At 36.7% G+C, this 25959-nt stretch overlaps 1 protein-coding gene across 3 annotated transcripts in view; it reads left to right on the forward strand.

The window, feature by feature from the left end:
- The window catches only part of CWC27 (CWC27 spliceosome associated cyclophilin), a 194722-nt gene that overhangs the window by 21609 nt on the left and 147154 nt on the right, over window positions 1-25959 (forward strand). For 2 of the 3 annotated variants that reach the window (XM_042940192.1, XM_042940181.1), the window contains exons 7-10: window positions 626-695; window positions 8559-8638; window positions 10063-10096; window positions 11363-11517. In XM_042940192.1, coding sequence (XP_042796126.1) covers window positions 626-695; window positions 8559-8638; window positions 10063-10096; window positions 11363-11517 — 339 coding nt within the window. Of the gene's footprint in view, window positions 1-625; window positions 696-8558; window positions 8639-10062; window positions 10097-11362; window positions 11518-14673; window positions 14947-25959 lie in introns of those variants that run through there. The other variant, XM_042940199.1, reaches the window with a different exon arrangement.

Raw genomic sequence — 25959 nt, forward strand, 5'->3', positions numbered from 1 at the left:
TCCTCTTTGTTGCCAAATCTTTTATTTTTCCAATACTTGAGAGAGAGTTTTAATAACTTATTATTTATCTTCCTTGAGATGTCTTTAATTTGAAGCCTCAGAGAAGACAGTTTCTTCTTCCCCATGGGCTCTTTTTTTGTTAAGATTATTGCTTATATTTTTTTTATTTGACAGTTTTGCATAACTTTTATCAGTTTTTAAATTTTAAGACCTATTTTGGAAGATGCTAGATTAATTGCTTCCCATTTGTAGTGCTCTTGGGGCTATATATTTATTAGTTTTTCAGAAATCTCCATTTTGTTAACCAATATTTATATATATATAAAAGCTTAATTATTTCTGTCATGCTTGACTTAGTATACTTAATGGTCGTGCTCAGGATGGATTTTAGTCATTAGTTTCATCTAATATGTGAAGTATCTATGGTCTGAAGCCAATGCTTTAACATTATGCTGAAAATACAGACCTTAGATTTCTGCTGAATCCTAAGTCATATTAGATACTGCTGAATGGTCAAAATGTGTTTCTTCTTGTATATTCTATTCTATTGGTTTGAAAATGCAATAAGTTTTGTTTAATTTTTTCTTAATTTTCTTTTTTCCTTTTTTTTTTTTTTTTTGATAAGAAATTTTAGTTTACTTTCATTTGGAGAGGAAGCTGAAGAAGAAGAGGAGGAAGTAAATCGAGTTAGTCAGGTACAATGCTAAGTTGCCCTTTGTTCTGAATTATAAAAGGTATTTTTGTATCTCCTGCTACATGTGGCACAGCATGTTTTTCATAGTACACAGTCAGGAAGCGTTCGTCGAACTGATTTGTAAAATGACCTGTTGTTAGTAATATTTACAACTCCTGAGATGATATGCCCTCTTAAAATTGTAATTTCGTGGGGTTTTTTAACTTGGCTTTTTTTTTTTTTTAAATCAGTCAGAACTAGAGTTAAAGAATGACTCAACTTTGTGATTCAGATTTTAATTGCTATTTAAATGATTTGCTAGATGATAATGATTATGATCATTGTTATAATAAATAGTGACAGACCAAGGTCTTACATTCATTTTAATATTGTCTATATATATATTATTAATGTCATTAATTCTCAGCACAGCCCTTTAAGATACATATTATCATTATCCCCATTTCCCCCATAAATAAATTAAGGTATAGATAGATTATAATTTGCTCAGTCACACAACTAGTAAGTAGCTAGAGCTGGGATTTGAACCTATGTCTGCCTCAGTATAAGATACATGTATTTGGATTATATATTGCCTCCTGGTCTTTGACCCTACCAGTGCTTCCATTAGGCCTGTAAGTATCATTTTCCTGAATATCACTTTTATCACAGTATACATTGTGAACACCTATGGTGCCTTGCCATTATTTAGAGCAGTGAATCTGTTAAATATACTCCAAGAAAATCATCCTCAAGGGTTTGTACTCCCAAAGATTCTGGTATGTCTTCCCACGGATGATGAAGAAATTATGGAAATTTATTTAGAGAATCAAATTGGGGAGGGATGGGAAGGATGGAAGGAAGGGGAGGGAAGACTGCCTTTGATACAGCAGTTTGGTACATTATAATAATAGTGGAGGGTTGAAATGCAGAGTTTTTAAAAAGTGGACAATTCCTGTTCTTACATCTGTTTGTAAAGACAACCATAATGCCTTTAAACCACTCTTCTGTAAATAGATTACCTTTTTGCAGTGTTTAAAAAGAAAGAAAGAAGATTAGTGAACACGGAGACCTAAAGGATTAGGTTCAAAATTTTATCATAGTAATTAAAATTCTGTAACTTAGCACTGCCTTATTTGCTTAGAAATAGTTACCTATTTCTAACCAACAGTAATGACAGCATTGATTTAAAAGCACATTATTTTTACCCTTGTTTTTAATTCTTTATCCATATACTTCCCTCATCACTTTAGATCCTCTCCCCTTTCTCTCTGCCCCTCCACTGCTCATGCTCACACACACCTCTCTCTCTCAAAGATAAATAAACATCAAAAAAAAAATTTAAAAAAGAGAAATGTTCTGGTCATAATTTTTGTCTTGCTGTCTTCAGTGTCCTTGAGTGATATGTCTGATACCATGGATTCAGCTACCACCTGTATGCTAATAATTCTGAACTCTAGGAACACAGCCCAATATTATTTCTGGGCTATTATCCCACATTCTTGATTTTTTCTCTAGGAAACATCTCTACTTCAGGTGTCAAAGTTAAATACATCTTTATATGAAAACCTCCTTTCTTTAGGCCTGTTCAGTATCATTAATCACTCTGGCACCCCAGTATGTCTGAAGTTATCTTCTTTAGATGTCAGAGCACTAGTTTTACATTATTCATGATTCAAATTTGTGCCTTATTAAAATGAAAGATATACTTCATGTCATGATCCTGTGGATATATTTGTAAATGGACAAAACCACAAATGTCAGATCTGGAAGTTGCCAGGAGTCCCTTTCACTGATGTTTTCTGAAGATGTCAAGTTTCCTTACATACCGATGCCTTCCCCACAATACCCCCACTCCTGTTTCTCCTTTTGTCTGGAGTGTCTTCTCTGTCATTTGACTCCACTAGATTTAGCTCCACTATAAATAAATATTTATTTTATGTAATCTCTAAAATGGCCATGTGATATAGATATTATTCCTATTTAAGCGAAGAAATCAGTACTCAGAAAGGCTAGGTCACTGTGCAAGACCAATGTAATTAAGAGGTAGTAAAATCAGAGTTTTGGTCTTAGGTTTCTATAGCCATTTAAGTCTCTAATACGATTCAAGTGCTCAGAAGCTGCCTCCTCCCAGCCGAAGCCATCTAAAAGGCTGGTGGGAAATTGCATTGGTGGCACAGCATTCTGGGGTGGAAGGCAGCTCAGTGCAGCTGGCCCCCTGCTGTTGCCTAACTCCCACAGGGTCCTGGACAGCAGGCTGAGCAGCCTTGGAGACAGAGCCAGGGTAGGAGAAAGGAGTTCTTCTATCATTCTTTTTGTCAAATTAAATTTCTAGTCTGAAGTAAGTTTTGTTCAGTAAGTTTAGGATTGACTTTACTAGGAAATTAGTTTGAATTTTTTCTATTTGTAACAACAGTATGTGTTACATGTTTAAAGCATATCTTCTGCTGCTGCTGCTTACTATTATTGTACAAAGTAAAACAAACAAAATGTTTAATTTACACGGAATATCGTGAACTTGATAAAAGCAATTTGTGTTTGCTACAAGGTTGAAATGCAAAAGGAGAACCGCAGATAGTGTTGTCTTGCCCTTTATGTTTGCTCTCAAACCTGAAAAACACTTCACACAGTGGAAAGACTAAATTCGTTCCTTTTTGCCAAGAAAATTGCAAACCATAGTCCATTATCAAATGAATAGTATAGGCCTAGTATTGTGTCATCATATTTCTCTCATCTGACTCTGTGCTGTGTGATAAAATTATCAAATGTTTGTTTCTGACCCTCAAATCTGTATCTTTTAGTTGGCTTATTCTTCTTTTCACCAGCTGCCTACTGGCCATCTCTCTCTATTTGAATATCTTACTAGTAACCCAAGCCCTAGCCAAGGCTTAGTTCATTATCTTTGTTTTCCAGACTTCTCCCTGTTCTGTGACTTCTTTTTCCACTCCCTGGTATCAGTATCCTCTAAAGAAAAATTTTAGATTCCGGTGTTTTTCTTACTTTTTTCTCTGCAAAACCAGTTTGTTGTAGTATTCTACCAATTTTTCATCCATAACATATCTTAAATCTATTTTTCCTTTTAATTTTTTTTGCTACTACCCTCATTCAGGCCTTCATTTCTAGCCTGGGCTGCTGCCTTAGTCTATAGACTGGTCTCCCAAGTTCTTACTCTTTATTTTCTTTCACTCAGAACAGTCTTGCTGAAACCCTGAAACCTCTTTAAGATGTCACAGTTACACTCTGTTAACTATAGAAGTAAGGCCATGATCCCCCTTTACCAATTCTGCCCTTTGGTCTAATACTTCTTCTTCTTCTTCTTCTTTTTTTTTTTAATGTTTATTTATTTACTTTGAGGGAGAGAGAGAGATCGCAAGCAGCGGAGGGGCAGAGAGACAGAGAGAGAGAGAGAATCTTAAGCAGGCTCTGCACTGCCCAGAGCTCGATCCAGGACTCAATCTCACGAACACTGAGATCATGACCTGAGCTGAAATCAAGAGTCAGACGCTTAACTGACTGAACCACCCAGGCGCCCTTGTCTAATACTTCCTAAACCATTTAAAACCACTGGAAAATAGGTCCAATACTTCCTTAAAAATTAAAAATTACATTCCTACACCCCATTTTAGACCTACTGAATCAGAATCTCCAAGGAAGGGGCCTGAGAAGCTGTACTTTTAATGAATTCCCTGGAATTCTTATCAGGGAAATGTAGGAAACACAGTTAGCAGACCTGAACTATTTGCTGTTCTACATAAATGTTTTGTATTTTCTTTTCTGTGTGTCTTTGTTCACGTTTTTCACCTGCCTGAAGTCCTATCCCATTCTGGATGTCAAAGTCACACTTATTTTCAACACCTAAAATACCATCTTTCTAAATGTCTTTTCTTAATTATTTCTTTTTCTGATCTAACCTTTGCTTCTCTTGTGACAGTTAACATTTTCCTTTTAATAACATCCATTTTGTTTTATTACACAAGAAATATGTGACTATGTTCTCACTGTATACTACTCAAACATTATACCCTTTTCTTTCTTCCATATTAAGTGTGTAGAGTCCTGGGCTGTGGGCTCTTTGATGGTAAACTGTGTCATCTTTGAGTGACAGTAGGTTGGAGTAGAGATAGCATGGATTTGGGATCATACACACTCATATTGGCACTTTGCTTTCCACTGATACTTTGTGACCTTTACTTAGTCTCTCCGAGCCTTACATTTCCTCCTTGTAACATGAAAATACTCTGAACCATTTAGATTGTGAAATAAGGACGTGGGTAGTCATTACTTCAATACAATATGCAGTCTTGGAAAATGTTTTTGAAAGTCAAATGTCTTAAACAGTATACTCTATGTTATAATCTGTATTATATTCTCAGAGAGCTAAAGAATATCAAACAGTCTCTAATATGATTGTGATTATTATTCAGACGCTGCTGCCCTCATGTTAAAGCAGTCTAGAGGGTTGGGTTGGCAAAAAACTTCACCAACAATTTGGGGTTGGAAGCCTTAACTCCACACAACTGCCCTAGTGCTCTTACTGAGCACTCCCTGGGGCTCCTGGATCATAGATTGAGCAGCCTTGAAGGGCATCCTGTACATCATGACCCACCAACAACCCATTCTCCACATGTGAATGGGTCTCGGCACACTGTGCAGAATCTTTGGCTTACCGAATTTAGCTATTTGGTCTGTTTATATAATGGAGACATGAATAAGTTTAGTTTGAGAAAATACAACAACAATAAAAAATCATTGCAGGTTGTTGAGTTAGAGGAAAGGAAATTCTCTAGAGGGCATGAGACAAACTCTAGAGCAAAAAAAAAAAAAAAAAAATGGAAGTATATTTTATATATTTTCCTTTTGTACTATTCTTCAGACTTTGAGAACTGTTCCAATACAGTTTACCTTTGGGGTTAAATGAGACCTTGCTAAGAAAAATGAATGCTAGCCTGAATATTGGAAAAGTATGACCAATAGATAAAAGTAAGACTTACTGTTTTTAAATGTATGTAATAATTAGAACCAAAGTCAAGTGTCTTTTACAATGACCAAGAACAATTTTCAGTTTCACTGGATGGATGAAGTTAAATATTTCTAGAAGTCTTGAAAATAATTGTTTCATTATTCATTTGCTTATCAAGTTCATTGACTCCACAGTGTGTTAAGCTTTATTCCAGAACCTAACATCACAAGTTAATAATGCTGAAGTCTGAACTGGGGCTTTGGGGTTTTACTTTATGTGAAAGTAGAAATAAGATAGAACCCCTCTGGTTTATGGATTATCAGTGTGGGATTACAGAGACAACTTCACCCCACTCATTTATTCCTGACAAAGTACCTCTCCCACATGGGTTAGCTTTCCTTCATTATTTATTTCAGTATCTTTGTACTACCTGATAAAATCTCTTTTAGAATAATAGAATTTTACAGCTCAAAGGGATCTAGTCCAACTTCCTTCCTTTATAGATGAGGAAACTGAGACTCTAGTTAAGTGACTTGCCAGACTGACTTCATTTCCTTTTTGATAGGATTGCATGATAGGAGGATGCCATAATAACGTATCTTGAGTTCTGGAAAGCATACTGTCAGAGTCTTGTGGACAACACGAGGAAATGTGATCTGGGAGATATTATAGTCAGATGGGTTTATAGGTGATTGAATACTTCTGCCCAAAGAGTGCTTTGTTGTCAACCTGTGCATGATTATTTGAACTAGGAAGTTAAAGTGGAATAGGAGTACATGTAAATTCTGTACTTGAACTTAATGCAATCAGCTGAATAGGTATAAGACTTTATAGGCCATAAGTCCTAGTTGAATTATGAAGAGTAAGGTCTCTGAATAAGGAATTTAACATTCTTTGCATTTGGGGGGATCACATTTGCAGCATTTTGTTCAGTTCAGAACACATTTAAGAAGGATACTGACAAACCAGATGCATTCAGAGGAAGGGAGGATCTTGCGGAGGATGGGGATGAAGCCAAAAACCATTGCACATGGAGAATGCTTGACGAGCTGGATATACTTTGAAGATGTAAAAACTAAGTGAAAACGTGGTCCTAGGCTTCAAACATTTGGAGAGTTTTTATCGGGAGGATCCCTGCCTTCGTTTTGCTTTCTTAAATAATAGTTTTATTCAACTGTCCGTACTGGTTTAAAGTTTACTCCCAAATCTTTGGGTCTAATTTAAAAACAGATGTCAGAAAATATTTTTCATGTGAAAGTCTACAATCAAACAAGCAGTTTTCAATGAGGCAAGTTAAGTGGTAGTTTCATTATAAAGGTATCTCAATAGCTAGATTTAAAAAATAGTAAACTGTGCCACATTCACAGTGATACACATAGCATTTCTCTCACTGCAAGATATGCTAACATTTTTACCTCAAATCCCAAGTTATAAAAAGACTCTTTTTCTCACCCATAAAAAGTGATATGGATGGACAAATATACCACTTTTGAGAATAAAATAAGAATGCTTTGTCCTATTCTTATTTATTGCAAGAAATTAAAAGTCTCCCAAAAGCTTGGATCTGGGGGTGCACACAGCATGAAGACTGCTGCGAGGCCTTTTGCACAGAAGTTGTCAGAAATGTTGAACAGTCTAATTTACAAACTGTTCTGGCCTGATTAAATTGTATTAAACTTTACTTATCGTCCTAGTTGTTTATACTTAACTAGTTTTAAAAAGATGTTAATATATTTGTATTCATCTCATATTTCTGCTGTAACTAATGACTATCAATTTAGTGGTTTGAAGCAAAACAGATTTTATATGGTACATTTCTGGGGTCACAGGTCCAAAACAGGTTTCCCTGGGCTACGTACTGGGGTATTGGCCAGGCTTCCTTCCTTCTGGAGGTTCTGGGAAGAATCTCTTCCCTTCACTTTTCCACCTTTAGAGCTCATTTGCATTCCTTGGCTTGTGGCCGCTTCCTCTAGCTTCAAAGCCAACAATAGCCCGTAGAGTCTTTCTCATGCTTTATCATTATGGGATGGACTCTCCTGCCTCCCTCTTTCACTTGTAAGGACTCTTGTGATTACATTGGACGTACCCTGATAAACCAGGATAATCTCCCCATCTCAGAATCCTTAATTTATCCACAAAGTCCCTTTTGCCATGTCAGGTAACATATTCACAGTCTTTGAGGACTAGGATGTGGACATCTGTAGGGGGTCATTATTATACCTACCAATCTCTTTGTATTTAAACTGTACTCTATTCACTATACCTAATAGCAGACATTGCTTGTAGTTTGTTTTAGTTCTAGAAGGTAAAACTAGGACTGGTTGGATGGTTAGAAATTGCACGTGGATTTTTTCCCCTCCAATTAGAAAGAGAACTGTCCAAGAAGAGAAGACTAGAAGAATTTAAAAAGGGTGGTGTGTGTGTGTGTGTGTGTGTGTGTGTGTGTGTGTGTGTGGGTGTGGGTGTGTGGTGTGGTTGTAAGCTCCTTTCAGGTGTTGAGATACTGGTTAACTAGTCAGCAGTGATGTCAAGGAGATTCCTGCTTTGGGTGAGAGACTAGATTAAGTGGCCTATGAGATCTTTATTTTTCAACTATTAACTCTGGCTCTGTGCTAAAGGTCAGAGAATGTGATCGGGTTCTTCAGAAAAACAATACATGTATATGTGCAGTTCTGTGGTAACTTATTTTGAAGGATGTATCATTTTTTGGAGGAAAAGGTGTTTTTAAAATAATATTTTCTGTCAATGCAAGAGTTAGCTTCTTACTTATAAAGCTTTAATTTATGCTGAAAATTTCAGGAACATATATCTTTTGCTAGCCACATTACAGCAGTACTAGATTTTATGTAAATTTGTTAACTTGCCCTTTTGGAAGACTATTTTATTTCTTCCTCGCTTATGATTATATCATATATTTCTTCCTAGAGCATGAAGGGAAAAAGCAAAAGTAGTCATGACTTGCTTAAGGATGATCCCCATCTCAGTTCTGTGCCAGCTGTTGGAAGGTTAGTATGCTACCAATGTGATCCCAAATCCTTATTTTCTGGCTCAGATATTTTCTCGCTGCTTTTGTGACAAAATGGTCTGTTCTCTTAAATCCAGTTTTTTCCACTCAGACAAAAAACAAAAGCATTTTGGTGATGGAGATAGTAGAGGTTCTAGCATAATGGAGGGAAGCACACTGGCCTCTTACACTCATCTTACTATCTATCTCTGTTGAACTAATTAAATTTAAAATTAAGTGCTAAACTTTTTTTTTCTTTTAATTTTTTTAACCTTTATTTATTTTTGAGACAGAGAGAGACAGAGCATGAATGGGGGAGGGTCAGAGAGAGGGAGACACAGAATCTGAAACAGGCTCCGGGCTCTGAGCTGGCAGCACAGAGCCCAATGCGGGGCTCGAACTCACGGACTGTGAGATCATGACCTGAGCTGAAGTCAGACGCTTAACTGACTGAGCCACCCAGGCGCCCCAAGTGCTAAACTTTTAAATCTTGGGATAGTTTGAATAGGAAACTGTTTGCTTTTTTTTTTTTTTTTTAAGTTTAATGTTTAATTCAAAGTTGCTTTGAAGCATTTTGTACCAGTTGGTATGATGAGTAGACAAATCAGAGTTGAAAAGTTTTGTGAAGTCACTGTATTTTAGACCAAGTCATTGAGTATTTTTTTCTGACATATTTTAGGAGTTAACAGAAAACTCTCTATCTTTGTTGCTTCTCTCTGAGAAGGGAGGATGTATTACTGTTAAATACAACTGCACATGATATTGGGACAATGTCTCAAATGGGGATTAAAACACTATTGTACTGAATTTAGCTTGTGTTAAAAAATTCTATTTCAAAAAAATCTTTTCTTAATATCCTGGTAGTTTAAGGATTTGGCCTTTCCAGCCAGAATATGTCAAGCCAATGGAAGAAATTGTTTTCTCAACTCCTCTGTTCATAAAAATATCACTATTGCGGGGCGCCTGGGTGGCACAGTCGGTTAAGCGTCCGACTTCAGCCAGGTCACGATCTCGCGGTCTGTGAGTTCGAGCCCCGCGTCAGGCTCTGGGCTGATGGCTCGGAGCCTGGAGCCTGTTTCCGATTCTGTGTCTCCCTCTCTCTCTGCCCCTCCCCCGTTCATGCTCTGTCTCTCTCTGTCCCAAAAATAAATAAAAAACGTTGAAAAAAAAAATCACTATTGGTTGTTATTTGCTTTTTTCTGTTAATTCTAGTGAATTTGTATATGTGCTAATGGGGCATACTTATTATTCTATTTGTAAAAATGAATCTCTTTTAGAATGTTTCTGTTTGCTCTACAATACCATTCTGAAATTCCTATGTTTTGAACTGTTAATCCCAGCAAAATATTCTAAATTTTGATTAGTGAATAATTTTATTAGTTTCATTTTGAAGGTAAACTTTACTTGCTTTCATTTTTTTTGTAGCGAAAAAGGTGATGCAGCAGGAGATTCAGCTAATGTGAGTATTAATCTTACTATAAATATAGTTTGAACAATTAACAAAATTTTAAAGATCTGAAAAGTAAATCATTTATTTTGATTGAATTATTTCCTTCCAAGTGTGCATGTAGATGTGTATTTCCCTACAAACTGAAATCATACGTATATGAATTTCTAGCCCATTTTTCTCCCTCTCACTACTAGAATACTCAAAATTCAGATGTCATTGATTTTATTTCATTGTGTTAAAAGTTTAAATGTTGGGGTGCCTGGGTGGCTCAGTCGGTTAAGTGTCGACTAAGTCGGTTAAGCCGACTTCGGCTTAGGTCATGATCTCACGGTTCGTGAGTTTGGGCCCCGCGTCGGGCTCTGTTCTGACAGCTCAGAACTTGGATCCTGCTTCAGATTCTGTGTCTCCCTCTCTGCCCCTTCTCTGCTCACAGTCTGTCTCTCACTCTCTCAAAAATATGTAAACATAAAAAAAAATTTTTTTAAACAAAAGTTTAAATGTTGATGCGTGGACATCCTACACAGTTTATGGGAAAATGCTTAGATCAGTCATTTATAGCAGTATTCCTTAATGTACACAATTCAGAAGATTCTCGTTCAAGACTATAGCGATCTTTATTAATTGTATTGGCTATTAAAGCTGATTATAAAAAAGACCTAAAGGAAGTGTAAGAGCAAGCAGTGCAGGTGCATAGAGTTTGGGTGTTTCTGAATGGAGAGAACGCCAGCGCTAAAGCTGACTGGTGTTGCCTGCCTGGAGTTGTAGGAGATTGTATCAGGGAGTACAGACTGTACAGGGTCCTGAGTGAGTTGAGGGTCCCCTGGAGGATTCTGAGAAGGGGAGTAATTGCTGTGACTTTAGTTATAGTAAGAAATCTAAGCTTCTCCACCTTCTCCTCATCTACTTGAATTAATCTCTGGTTGAGGTCGGTATGCTGGCCAACTGCCTGCAGAAGTTACATTTCCCCTGGGAAAGAACAGGAATGTGGACCACACAATATCCTGGGTGATCCAGAGGGAGCACGGCCTGTGCTGCACGGAGGGGCTGTGTGTGAAGGGAGCAAACACTCCTTACTCAGGTATCCCATACTGATGTAGTTGGCCTACAGCAGACCATACGGGTATTCCCGCCTGTAGCAAATGCTTCGAGTCCTTACTAATTTAAAATAAAAAAACAAAACTGGCTTAGAATGCAATGTGGAGAGTCGGAGATGGATCTCTGGTGGTGTGAGGGGATGTGGGATGCCTAGCAAATACTGCATTTCAATTTCTACAGGATGGAGAATATGAAGGTGCAGAGCATGATGAATATATTGATGGTGATGGGAAGAACCTGATGAGAGAAAGGATTGCAAAAAAATTAAAAAAGGACACCGGTGCAAATGTGAAGTCCACTGGAGAGGGAGAAGTGAAGAAGTTGGTTACCCGCAGGTGAGTCGGTTATGGTGCTTCCTGGTGTCAGTTGTCTTTCTCTCCTTCACTCTAAATTAGTATTGAGTCCTCTCTTCCACTTCTTTTTCAGAACACTATTTTCATAATGTTTGATAGATATGCCAGTTGTGTGTTAGCCTGTTTGGGGGCCAAAAATACAGTTTTAAAGTACTTACAGCAATGGTCCCTGGAGTCAAATTCCTCTTCATTTTCTCTCTAATCTCTTCTTTAAAAGCCCCTACAAATTTCTATATGTGGGGCAAGCAATATATTAGTTAGATGCGGAAGGCCGTGTTTGTCTAATACCAATGCAAGCAGTAGAGTAACATATAGAATGAAAAGCCAAATCCTTAGATTTAGGTGAGTAAAATATGTCACAACTGGTTATGAAAGTGTGCGGGCCTGAAAAAATTCTTAAGTATCTTTTCAACTCTGATTTATACCATATACCCCTCCTAATCTCTGTCAGAAAAGAAATTTCAGCAAATGTCTGATAGTGAAGAGTTGTTAAATTTTGTGACTCAACACTATATTCTGAAATTCAACTTAACTGAAAAACTCTCCTTTGTGATTTTATTATTCAACTTTATGGTATACATTTTAAATAATACTGCCTTAAAAATGTTTTCTTGGGATCGCCTACATTTGGGGATAAGATGGATGTAACTACATATAAACAACATTCTTATTTTTTTTTTAAGTGTATTTATTTTGAGAGAGAGAGACAGAGGGAGTGAGCAGGGGAGGGGCAGAGAGAGAGAGAGAGAAAGAGAGAATCCCAAGCAGGCTCCACACTGTCAGCACAGAGCCCAACGTGGGGCTGGAACTCATAGCACTGTGAGATCATGACCTGAGCCAAAACCAAGAGTTGGATGCTAAGCTGACTGAGCCTCCCAGGAACCCCAGCAACATTCTTATTTTTCTGCTATGTTTCTCCACTTCATATAGAAAAACTTAAAAATAAAAGGCATTTCCCTATTGGCACTGCTTCGGTTCCTCAATTTTTTCCTTCATGTAACCTGAAAAGTAATTGTCAGCAATCTCCACTGATGGTAATAAACCCTTATATTCAGAAATTGTACTTAAATATAGTAGATTAATATTGGGCAACTACTGACAATGTTTTAATGATCATATATGAGCTTATATATCATATCAAGTCTGTAACCTTAAGTCAGATTATACATACAATCAAGGATGCTTTTTCTCTCTCATTTTCATTCAAAACATGCATTTGCTAATTTTTAAGAACTATGAATATGGTACAGGTTAGGTTTATAATGTGACAAAAAATGCATTTTGAATTTTTAACAGATGAAACAAATAGTTGTTATGCTTAAGTGCTTAAGTCCTCAATTCTCCTGTCTCACTGGCTTTAATACAAGTTGCAATATTTATACACCCTGTAATTAATATAACTTATAATTTAGCAGAGCTGACTTTTCTTTAAGTACTAAATAAAGCTTATTTGGCAAAATTTGCCTTAATAAATAGTGAAAACACCAAAACATCTATTTTTAACTGTTCCCCTCTTCCCCCAGATTTTCAATATTGACATCCTCCTCTCTCCCTCCTTCATCTTACCTCTCCTGCCCTCAAAGAGAAATAAAAGAAAAATAAGGAGGTCGGGATAGAGAAGACAGTACAGGATTTCAAAGGGAAAATACAGTTTTTCACTCTTACTTAGAAATTTCCACATTTGTCTCATGAACACTTATTTTGCGTACAAAAATATGTCCAAAATTATTAGTTAGTTATAGCAGCTTCACTATAGTTTAACTCTCAAGTTAGTGTTATGTTAAAAAAATAAAATAAAAGGGTCAATATACTGGGACTGAAATAATTTTATAAGGAATAAAATATGATATTTAAGTATTTCTGATGTTTTAAAAAGATATGTGCTGGTAAAGATTTAAATCAGTGTCTTTCAACCTTTTCAGTACATTGAGGTCACCTAAGAATAGGCCCCACCCCTGACTAAGTCTGTCAAAAATTTTGGTACGGCATCCTAAGGTTAAAAAAAGCACTCTAGAAAAAAATAAAATAAAATAAAATAAATAATAAAAAAAAAAGCACTCCAGGTTATTCTACTGAGCACCTAAGGTTAATTTTAAGTTTGGACTTAATTGGCGCTGGTCTTTTGGAACGCCCTATTTTAAAGTTGATTGTAAAGAATTATTTTTTTGCCTGTAGGTGGAGCTCAACTGCTGCAAGTTAATCCTATAAACCAAATTCAGCTGTCTGCCCTATTTTTTAGCATCCGTGTAGGGATTCATAATAAAAGACCAAAGGATAAAATCAGACGTAACAAGCAGACCAAATAGTTAGAAATCATTGGTTTGTTGTGATGATTATAATCATTATAGAAATTCTGTCTTTGTGTAATTTCTATCAAATGTAATTATATTGTGATTACTCTTCTAAATTATTTTCATTACATTGAAATATGAATCAAAAAAATACTGACACATACCCTCAAATTACAATCATTAAACATTTGATAGAAATATTTCAAGGTTAACCAGAGTGGTATTAGTTTTGATGTTTGAACAGGTTCTGGTTTGATCAGCTGTGTTCTGTTGACCCATGATATTTAGTTGACCTTTGTCTTAAAACAACTCTCTTATTGGTAAAGTTAAGTCGTATTTGTGTTTTAGTTATGACTTATGTTAGGTTGACTGAATATGAAATATCATTATTATGATAGTACCAGGAATTTAGATATGGATATTGAAGTTGGGATGGAAGACCTAATGAGTTGGATTGAACTTTAAGTTACGAGGCAAGGGGTAATATAGTCGTAAATACCTCCTGAGTATACTCCCCGAGGCCTGGGTGAACACCCAAATTAGATGGTGCCAATTGTAGCCTCTCCAGTCTCTCTTTGTTGGGTTTGACATATGTTACTAGGATTTCTTAACTTCCCATTGTTTCTAGCTTCTCAAAAACATTTGTGAGCTTTCTCTCAGCCTTGGGGATCTGAGTCTCAATATGATCAGTCACAGGAAGTCCAGATTCAAAAAGATAATACCAAATTTAAATTTCAAACATTTAGAAGATAGTATGCATTTTTAAATTATAGTACAAATTTTAAAAGATAATACAATAACAGATTGAAATCCGCAGACCTTTTAACAACCCTTTTTTAACCATTAGAATCATCATCTCTGAGAAGTCCCCCTCTTCTGTTCAACAGAACATTTACAAGCAAGGACTGCATTAACCATTTAGAGCATTTCTGCTTCTGTTTACCTTCATTTGCTCTGAGATGTCTTCTGAAGCAGACATTTAAAAAGAGGAAGAGAAAGAAATGCGAGATACATACTGTGGGTAACTTGGTCTCTGAATAAAGAAAATCTGCAGGTATTATCTCTTTGGTATGGAATAGCAGATGACTAAGCTATGGAGCAGTCCCAGTTTTAGTGACGTTTGCATGCTAACTTGTACTAGAACTTGCTTTTTATTTTGTATATGTTCTTTCCTAAGCAGTCATTCTACTCTCAGACATATGTTACTGTTGTAGCCAGATGCTGCAAGAACTGCTATGTGCCAGACAGTGCTAGACTCCAGGAACATGAAAATAAAGGCACATGTTCAAAATATAGTATATGAGTGCAATTATAAACAATTAATTACAATTTAGTATGTCGAGTGCCCTAATAGATGTGTCTACAAATTATTATGGATGTTAGGTAGGCAATATATGTTTCTGGGAAAGTTCAAAATACCAGGTCAAAAAAGAGTTGAATGTGGGGCACTAGGGTGGCTCAGTCGGTTAAGCGTCCGACTTCTGCTCAGGTCATGATCTCATGGCTTGTGGGTTTGAGCCCTGCATCAGGCTCTGTGCTGATGGGATTCTGTCTCTCTTTCTCACTCTCTCTCTCTCTCTCTCTCTCTCTCTCTGCCCCTCTCCCCACTCACACTCTGTCTCTCTCTCTCTCTCTCAAAAATAAATTAACATTGAAAAAAAGAGTTGAATGTCCAATTGCCATTTTTGTAGATCAAGAATGGACAAATATCATCAATTTCATAAATTATACCCTAATGCTAGGAAGATAAACCATTTTTTGGAGCCACTATTGGAAAGAAATAACATTTTAGCATTAAGTCCAATCCTTGAAATTAGTGTTGTATAATACCCCAATGTAGACTAGATGGTTTATTTTACTGCCTTTATCTGTTACATTTAAAATTTTGGAATAGTAAAAATTATAATGTAAACCATACCATCATTTGGCATTTCTGGCAAGCTTCTACTTTTCTTCTGTTTGGGTCTTTATAGCAAGGATTTTTGGATATTTTGAACAAAACTGTTTCTTGGGCTGTTTGAACTAAAAAAAAACACTTTTAAAATGCCCAGTTAGTTCATTGAGAACCTTAATCCATATCCAAGGAATCACCTTCAAAATAAAACAAACAAACAAACAAAATCCTTGAACTTCAATTATATACTTCAGAAATTTGACAACCCTACTGTTTTTACAATTAGATTTCAAATGGAAGACAGGAAGCAGTGAAATGCCCACGTGGGGGAGATTCTCCTGTCAAAATGGAGAAAAAGCATTTGCATCTCTTTAGAATGTATTGATTTGTATTATGCTTGAGAGTTACATTCTATTGATCTGGTAGTATCACTTGTTTTTGGAGAACGGAGTTGTACATTTGAAATGTAGTTTTGAGATTATGTGCAGAAAAACATTTCTTAAGTTACTCAAGCATTTGAGGAAGTATTCTGTACCCTGGAACAAATCTAGTCACATTGAAGAGTTTTGAAATTCATTGCTCTCCTACTTTCTTTGTCTATACATTGTGAATTCACCTATCAATTAAATTGGCAAAATACAGAAGAAAGAGGCCACTCAAGATGCAAAGATCTTTGTTTAGCACAAAGTTGAAAACACATGAAGTTGCACAAGGGCCTGAGGGAAACTTATAGTTAGTGATTTTATTTTTTCCTCCCGTCTTTTTTTTCTCTAGTTTTACCCTTTGTATCCTTTCCCCCCAAAGTGTTCAGAGATTTTACCACCTTTCAGGTATGGCTTCACTTTTGCACATTATTTTGAGTTTCTCCTTTGTACTAAGCACTGTGCTAGGTCCCAGGATGCTCAGATTAGTAAGTCCGAGTTTCTTCACAAGTTGCTTAGTGTCTAGTAGAGACAGCTATATGAACAGATAAGGGCTGTGAAGTGTTCATAGGTGCTGGAGCCAGAGAATCGTTTTGTTATTCCACAAATATTTCTTGTTCTACAGTGTGACCAGACCACTGATTTGCCAAATCAATTTATTTCTCGAATTTAACCTCTACAACAAAGCTGCAAGATATAGTCTGTATTATGATTCCTGTTTTACAAAAACAAACAAACAAACAAAAACCACTGCACTTAAAGAGGTTAAGTGATTTGTGTGTAGAAAGTGGCAAAGCTGGTGCTTGAACCTGTTAATGGTCTGACAGCCCCTCCAGAGCCCAGAGAACAGTTGGCCGGGGCCAGCTTACTTGTGTCCAGCTGAAGTGAAACTCTCACATCGAATGTTTCTAGCAAAGGTATGACATCATGTTAGAAATATTATTCTACATAAGTGTAGGGGATGGGCTGGAAGAAGGAGATCAAAACACAAAGACACATTAGTAGATTATTAGTCCAAGCAAGAGGTAATAAGGGTTAATCCACTAAAGTAGTATCTATGGGGATGGATTTAGATGATAAGGAAGCAAAAGATTTGGATATAGGAGACCCAAAGGAGAAAGATATATTCCAGATGACTCCTAGGCTTGTGGCTTAGATAACTGGCTGAGTGGTGGTGATAGGTATTGAGACAGGAATCCTGGATGTCCCTAGTGGTCCCCTCAGACATTTTTGTCCTTTTGTCCTTTCTGATCTACTTCAGTGTCCTGCCCATAAACACACTGAATTGCTTCTTTTATTAGTCAGCTTAAGTTAGGTTATGCTATGATGACAAACAATCCCAAAATCTCAGTGGGTTAAAACTAATGTTTGTTCTTTTGTTCTGGCTACATCCTGGCATGATCTGTGGATCTGCTGCGTATCACTTACATTGAAGGGTCCAGGATGAAGGAAAAGCCTCTGGCCGAGAGGCACGGCAGAGGAAAAAGAGGGATGATGCAATCATATGCTAACTCTTACAGCTTCTACTTAGATGTGGCATCTATGACCTCACCATTTTGTTGGTGAGAGCAAGTGATGTGGCCAAGCCTGGTGGCTCTGTGGTGAAATAGAAATGTTTTACAAGGTAGAGCAGTAAATGCTTAGAAACAATAATGAAATCTCCTCCAGGCTTTGTCCTCTAACCAGGAATTGCTATAAATACTTGTAATTGTGTAATAAATCTAGTCATTGTCTTCCTGGTAGGACAGAAAAAGACAAACATTACTTAATTGCCATTATCTGAATTTAAAAAGAAGGATATCAATTTCTAATTATTATATACTTTTTAAAAAGTACAAAATTCTAAAGGAAATTCTATCTTACCCATCTGTCCAAAAGGGGTGCAGAAGAACATGATGAGTATCTTCCACAAGTTTCACCAAAGATACAGAAATACTTCATGTGCACATAATATTAAATCATAATTTTTTTATTAGCTATCTTAAAGATCCTTTGGTTGTGGGGAATAGAAACCTACTCAAAAACTCATATTTTTCTATAAAGTGATTTTACATATAAATAAACTAAAGGGATTTCTGCATAAAAGAATAGAAGAGTTGCACAGAATCCAAATAAAAGAATTGCATACAGGCCTGACAGGAATGGCTGTTGTCACAAACTTATGTTTCTCTCCGTCTGTGTTCTCAACTCTCCTTTTGTCTGTTCATTTGTTCTCTTCTACAATCTTGTGTTTTCTCGGTAGGGCTCTTGCCTGTTGTCTCCTGCAGTTCAGCTCTTCAGAAGTAATTGCTTAGATTTCTGTGTCCCAAAGCCTGACTTTCCAGAGAGAGAATCTTACTGCCTTGGCTTGGGTTAGCCATCCATTGAGTTATGTCATTGGTGAGGACAGTGATGGTGGAGGGGCTCTTAGAAAGCCATGAGATATGCAGGTGTGACAGAGATGCTATGTCCCTCCATCTTCCACTACCCTACTTATTTAGTAATGAGAACCGAAATATTTAGATGGACTCTTGACCGCCTCATCAGACGACATTCACCATACTTCTTTGTAGCCGGGCAAGGCCTTGTGACCGAATTCTTGCTGATGAAATGAAACAGAAGTGTATCTGATTCTCAGGCAGTCTTTTCTAAAGGAAAGAGGGAGGGGGCTAGCCTTAGTAAAACAGAGAGATTGAAAGAGCCTGGGGCCTTAAAATCCTCATGGAACCACAATTCCAACTTGGATTGCCTATCTCTGGAGTTTTTCTGTGTGGGATAAAAGAACCTTCAAGTTATCTAAGTCACGTTATTGGAGTTTCTATTAAGTGTAGCAGAACCTGAACCTAACTGATAGAATAAGGCTATTTCTTCCAGGGCTAGGAGTAGGGTAGATTCCCTAATATGGGGATGTAGGCAGAGAGGAAATGAATAGCTGCTTCATTGCTTTTAATAGGTTTCTTAGTTGGTTTTCTTGTTGTTCCTAGAGGAGAATCATATTAATTATTGACACCCAACAGCTTCACTACTCTTCTCACTTTTGGCTGATCACCTTGCTTCTTATTTCATTATGGAAACTGAACCAGTGAGAGAAAGTCCTCATTTGCCGCCACCAATCTACCCATCTGCATCGGAATTTCTATGCTTCTTTCTGATAAAGGCAACCCCTGTACTCTGTGCTCTGGTCCTCACACCCTCGGCTTTCTTACACACTTTGGCCAAGCTATTTACCTTACTCTAGTGGCTCACTTCAAAGGCAACATACTGTCCTTCTTGCTGTTTCACAGACATGCCAAGCTCATTCCTTTTTCAGGCCTGTGCACTCTGAGTTACCTCAGCTTGAAAGTTTCCTCTCTAAGATAGTCTTAGTAACCATTCCTTCTCTTCATGCAGTTCTTTGCTCAAAAAAACATCTTTACAGACCACACTATTTAAAACAACTCCCTCCAGGGGTGCCTTGGTGGCTCAGTAGGTCGAGACTTTGACTTTTGGTTTTGGCTTAGGTCATGATACCATGGTTCATGAGGTCGAACCCCACATTGGGCTCTGCGCTGCCAGTGCAAACCTGCTTGGGATTCTTACTCTCTCTCTCTCCTCCCCGACTGATGCTCTCTCTCTCTCTCTTTCTTTAAGTAAATAAACTTAATTAATAATTAATTAAATTAAATAACTCCCTCCATGCCTACCAAGAGTGCGTATTCGAATAACCTAAAGACAAATTTTTAAACTTTGTTTGGCTTTTACAAAATGCATGTGGTAGGACCCACCCCCCTCAAAAAACAAAAACACAAAACAAAGAAAAATTCATTCAGTAAGTCTAGCATGTGATTTTCTCATAGTTTTTGTAGCCAAATAATTAGTGATGAAAATATACATGTTACTTAACCTTTTCCTAAATGTTGGGAGCATAGGTGAATAAAGGTAAATAAGGTTAAAAATTAAGTTTGGATCCAGATTATTTGTCTTTTTTCATTGCTAGGCTCAGATGTTTGTAGAAGACAAGGACACTCTATTCTAGGAAGATAAAGTAAGAGGGTCCATTCTGCCAGCCAAAATCAGTTTTCTACAAGTTCTATAACTTTTTTTAAGAACCATTGCCTTAGTGTTTCATCAACATTAATCTAAATGAGTGGATTTTATTCTCTTTTGTTCACCTTATTGAATCTTTGCCTTTATTTAAGCTTGTCTTTTTAAAAGTAGACACAATATAAATTATTTGGTAATGACCTACTTTGGAGAGGAATCTCACAGAATTCATTACAGTTCTTTCCTACCTTTTTGCCAACTTTGATATGTTAGTAATATTTGATCCCTCTTCTCTCCTTAGTCTTATTGTTTAGATATTGCTACACTCTGTGTATTATTAGTTCATTCAATATATATGTGTATTCATGTTGATTTCAATGTGTTTACTATTTAAATGCACCTACATGGGGGCACCAGGATGGCTCAGTTAGTTGAGCATCCGACTTCGGCTCAGGTCATATTCTTGTGGTTTGTGAGTTCGAGCCCCGCATCGGGCTTGCTGCTGTCAGTGCAGAGCCCACTTTATATCCTTTCTCCCTCTCTCTCTGCCCCTTCCCATGCTTGCGTTCTCTATCAAATAAAAAAATAAATAAATAAACATTAAAAAAATAAGTAAAAACTAAATGCACCTATGTGAATGTTATAAATAGGATTTCCATTATTATTTTGAAGTATACAAGTAGCTTACTAGATTTTTAGTATTATTTTATATTTGATTTGTTACTTTCACTCACTTAAATTTTTCCTTTATTTTAAAGATCCTTAATGCATTTTCCTGCTATTGCTAACTGCTAATTTTGTCATGTCAACTAGTCTCCTTTCTGTTTTCAAATTTATGGTATTGACTTAGCTGCTTCTTTAAAGAATTATCTTATTTAAACAGTCTCAAATTTATTACATGATCATGGGTAGGTCTCTCTTCCTACTGAAAAGTACTTTTCTTGTGGTTAAAGGTAGATTAATTGGCATATGAGCTTAAGTACCAAATCCTTTCTCTTTAATTTGTATTTTCACTTATACACACACACACACACACACACATACACTCTCTCTTAACAGATAGGAAATTAGACTTGTTCTTTGCTGCATATTTGATTTTCTTGGTCCTGTGAAAAAGGATGTTTTCTTAACTTCAAAAATTATATAATGACTTCCTGTTAATTTTTCTTCCTTTTAGATAAGCGCTTACTTTTTTAGTCTTATTAATCATTACAAATTAATAGAAAATTTCCAGATATGCTTATTTGTTCACAAGACTGACCGTAACGTGAAATATCTTAAAGACAGTCTTTGTTAAAGGGAGTTAAAAAGAAAACCCCTTGGCTTGGCTTCCAAGAGTTTAGAAAGATATCATGTAGGCCTCATACAAAGGCTAGAGTGTCGTAGTCCTTTTATTTTATATCCTGCTGCTGTGTGGTAAGACTTGGTTTTAGATGTACTAGGTATGTACTTGCCCAGTCACCTAGAAAAAAGGATATGTAGCTGACCTGTGAAAGTACATTTAGTGTGATAGAAGGTAAGAATGTCTGATCCTGATGCTTCTAGAGAGTGGCCCAGAAATTGAAGACCAGGATAACATTGCAAAGTTATTAGCCAGCCTTAATTATTTGGCGTTATGTTCATTATTATATTCTCAGGTATTCCAGTGGAGTTTTAAAAATTACGCTTTATGCATTTTATTGTTTTAACCTCTGCTGGGTAGTATGGAAAGAATTTTGGAACAAAATGTGTTTACATTTTAGCCAATATTTAAAAGGTTTTGCTCGTAGTTTTTGTAGCAAATGAATCAGTTATGAAAATACACATATCACTTAACCTTTTCCTGTATGTTGGGAGCATACGTGAATACAAGTAAATAAGGTTAAAAAGCAAGTCTGGATCTAGATTATCTGTCTCTTACAATGTTAGGCTTGGATGTCTGCAGAAGACAAGGTTATGCTCTTCTAGAGAGACAAAATGAGAGTCCTTTCTTCTAACCTAGCTAGCTTTGCTTCTAAGCTGTGCCAGTGAATAGCAACAATTTTAAGTAGGAATAAGGCGACATAACACCTGTTACAGTACGTAAGCCCAGCCTGCAACAAAAATGAAGCGCCTAACAGCCTGGCCTCCAGAGGGGGTTGCAACCTAAGGATGGTAGGATTGCAGCACCACTGCTTTGGGTCTTTTGTGCTGTGGCTCTAGGATGCATCACTTTGATTCATGGAGTCTTGAAGTCTTAAGATAATAGAGAGCCTTTCATAATGTGGAAAGGCTCCTATTAACATAATTTTCACAAAATACTGATAAAATACTCTTTATTCCAACAAAAAAGCATAAAAGGAATGTTTCTGTATGAGAAAATTAATTTTGCTTTGTTTTGGCTAAAAGTTTCTAGAGTAACATTTGAAGAATGTCTGTAAGTTCATACTGTATGTACCTGTGAATGGTTCTTTTTTAGAACACTGTGGCTGCTGAATTTTTGATTAATATCTGGCACCTAAGCCAGGTTAAAACAAAATACAAACAATTGAACCCCCTACAAAGCTATGAATCTGACATGGAAATAGGTTATGCCAAAGGATTCACCTCATCTGGGTTGTTTAAGGTTGAAAACTCTGTTTCCAGGCAGAGCAGTTGCCTAGCCTTGGGGTATTATTGCCTGTTACAACATTCTTGTTCCGCTTCACATCAGCCAGGTTCTGTTCAGTTTGCTTTTTGATGTTGCTGTTACCTTTCTGTTTCAGATTCTTAGAACAGAAAGCAATTCTTATTTGGAACTATGATACCTTGAACTAGGGATACTTAAATATATGCTGGTTATAACCCTCTAGAACATTACATACCTATTAAATCTGACAGAGGAAAAAAATAGATGGCTAATGGATACAGAGAGGTATCAATGGAACGGAATACAGAGCCCAGAAAGAGACTCACATATATAGTCAACTGATAATTTGACAAAAGTACAAAGACAGTTTGATTGAGAAATGATAATCTTTTTAACAAATGGTGTTAGAGCAACTGAAAGTCTATGTGCAAAAAAAATGAACATTGATACCTACCTCACACTGTATACAAAAATTAACTCAAAATGGATCATTGACACTGGGGCTCCTGGGTGGCTCAGTTAAGTATCTAACTCTTGATCTTAGGGTCATGAGTTCAAGCCCCACATTGAGCTCCACAATGGGTGTGAAGCTTACTTTAAAAAGAAAAAAAAAAAGGATCATGGACTTAAAAGTAAAACTATTAAGCTTCTAAAAGAAAACATAGGAGAATATCTTTATGGACTTGGTTATGTTAATGAGTTTTAGATACAAAAAGACATGAAGTGCACTAATAAATTGGACTATATCAAAATTAAAAATTTTGGCTTTGAAAAAGATGCTTTTTAAGGGATGAAAAGACAAGCCACAGACTGGGGAGCAATAGTTGCAAATTATATATCTAAGAAAAGACTTATATCCAGAATATATAAAGAATTCTGAAAACTCAACAATAAGAAAACAAACCAATTTAAGAAATGGACAAAAGATCTGAGCAGATATTTCACCGAAGATATATGAGGCAAGCAATATATGAAAATATGTTAAATGTGCATCCTTGCTGACATGGACCACCATTGCAGACAAGGATTTAAAATTTCTATGTATTATTACATCACATTTTAATATATAGTGAATAAGGAGCTAGGAAAACAAGGTTAAAGCTTATCTGTTTTTCAATCTGGAACTTGACTAATTACATCTACCTACAAGGAACCCTAGGGCTTAGAGTCTAATACTGGCTCTTAGTTTTGTATTTTACACAAAATGCCAGAGTTGCCCACCAAAGCATATGAATAGAGTGGTTTTGCAAAAAGACTAAGGGGAGAATGGTGAGGCCAGACACCTTTCTAATCTTCCTTCAGCTGTATTTGCAAAGTTTAACTCATCCAAGATTACTCTCCAAGCAATGGACAATCTAGGATTTAAACACAGATATAGTTCACTTAACTGCCATTTTATACTTCCCCTGAGATGAGGCATAAAGAATGGTGGGCCAGGATACAGACAGTACATGCAAAGGGATTGGTGAGAGTTTGATATCCTGATAGTTGTGGGAAGTTAGGTATATAGGGACAGACATCTGCAGGAATTATGGTAGAAAGTTTTAGAGGAGTAAACTGGGGCCAGATCAAGATGGGCCTTGTATGGCATATTTAGAAACTGGACTTTGTCCTTTAGATGGTGGGAAACAATATAAAAGTTTTAAAATTGTAAAGTGACATGATTAGCTTTTTGTCTTAGAGAGATTATTGTGGTAGTAGCATGGAAAATAAACTGGAAGGAGACAAGACTACAGGTTGAGGAGATTAACCAAAGACTGCCTTAATAGTCCAAGTGCAGATAAGTTACAGTGAAAACCCAGACCAAAACAGTCGTTCTGTGTGCAAGATAATTTGCATTCAGCAAACATTCTTCCAAACATCTACAATATGCACGTGGTGGATAGAAAGATAAAGAAAGATACTCCCCCTGCCTACAAAAAAAGCTCTCAGCTGAGCCAAACAGATAGTCATCTGTACACAATGAACTCTATATAAAGCAGAAGTTCAGAGAAAGTACAGTAGCTTCATGGAGAAGGGAGAGATTAATTTTGACATTACGGATCAGGAAGTCTGCATGTATGCAAAGTAGATAGCATTAATACTAGGCCTTGAAGAAGGGGTAAAGTTTGAATAAGAGGAAATGGGTGGGGAAGGGAATTTCCAGTAGAGGAAACTGAGAAAAGTGAGGAACAATTTATGTGAATAGAGGAGAGGATATCGTTGGAAATAAAGCTGGAAAGATAGGTTGGGACCAGATCATAAGATACCTTCCAGGATAGTAAAGTGCAAATATAACTCATTTTGCTTGATTTCTGTGTTTATTCAAGTGTACAGAAACACATAGATCATCTTTTTTCACCTAGAGTAAACCAATTTGAAAGATTCAAGGTTGGGTGAATAATGGATTTCTACATTTTTGGACAGGAGATATATGAGTAGGAGGGTTTGGTGGGGTTACTGTATTAGACAATTATGTTTTACTTTCTATGATTTGCAAGTGAACACTAAATCCCTATAGTAAATGAGGTGGTAGTGTAGGGAGAGGAATGAATCTACCTAGTGACAAAATGAGAAATTTTAGGGGTGCCTGGGTGGCTCAGTCGGTGAAGCCTTCAACTTCAGCTCTGGTCATATCTCTAGGTTCGTGAGTTCAGTCCCTACGTCGGGCTCTCTGCTGTCAGGGTGGAGCTGACTCAGGATCCTCTGTCTCCTTTTCTCTGCCCCTTCTCACCCACCCCCCCTTAAAATTAGAGAAACATTAAAAAAAAATTTTTTAAAGAAAAATTTTTATTTCTAGCACTATAATAAAAATTTTTATATAATTAACATTATTTAAATTCAATAACAGTTGCGGTTTATGAAATCTTAGATTCTGATTCCACAATCATTTATTCTAAATGAGATATGAACAAGTCAGCATTTCTAAATGTTTCCTCACCTATAAAATGTGGTTAATACCTGCCCTTCCTGTCTTAATAGGGTTGTGGTCAGTCATGTCAGATGAAATAATGCACATGAGACTGCTTCTAAAACATGATGCCATTGATGGCCTATGATTATAGAGTTTAAAGTGCCTTTGAGGAGCCCTTGGGTGGCTCAGTCGGTTAAGCGTCTGACTTCGGTTCAGGTTATGATCTCACGGTTTGTGGGTTCAAGCCCTGCGATGGGCTCTGTGCTGACAGCTCAGAGCCTGGAGCCTGCTTTGGATTCTGTGTGTCTCTCTCTCTGCCCCTCCCCTGTTCGCTC

The sequence above is a fragment of the Panthera leo genome, chromosome A1 (assembly GCF_018350215.1).
Source record: "Panthera leo isolate Ple1 chromosome A1, P.leo_Ple1_pat1.1, whole genome shotgun sequence".
Taxonomy (NCBI): domain Eukaryota; kingdom Metazoa; phylum Chordata; class Mammalia; order Carnivora; family Felidae; genus Panthera; species Panthera leo.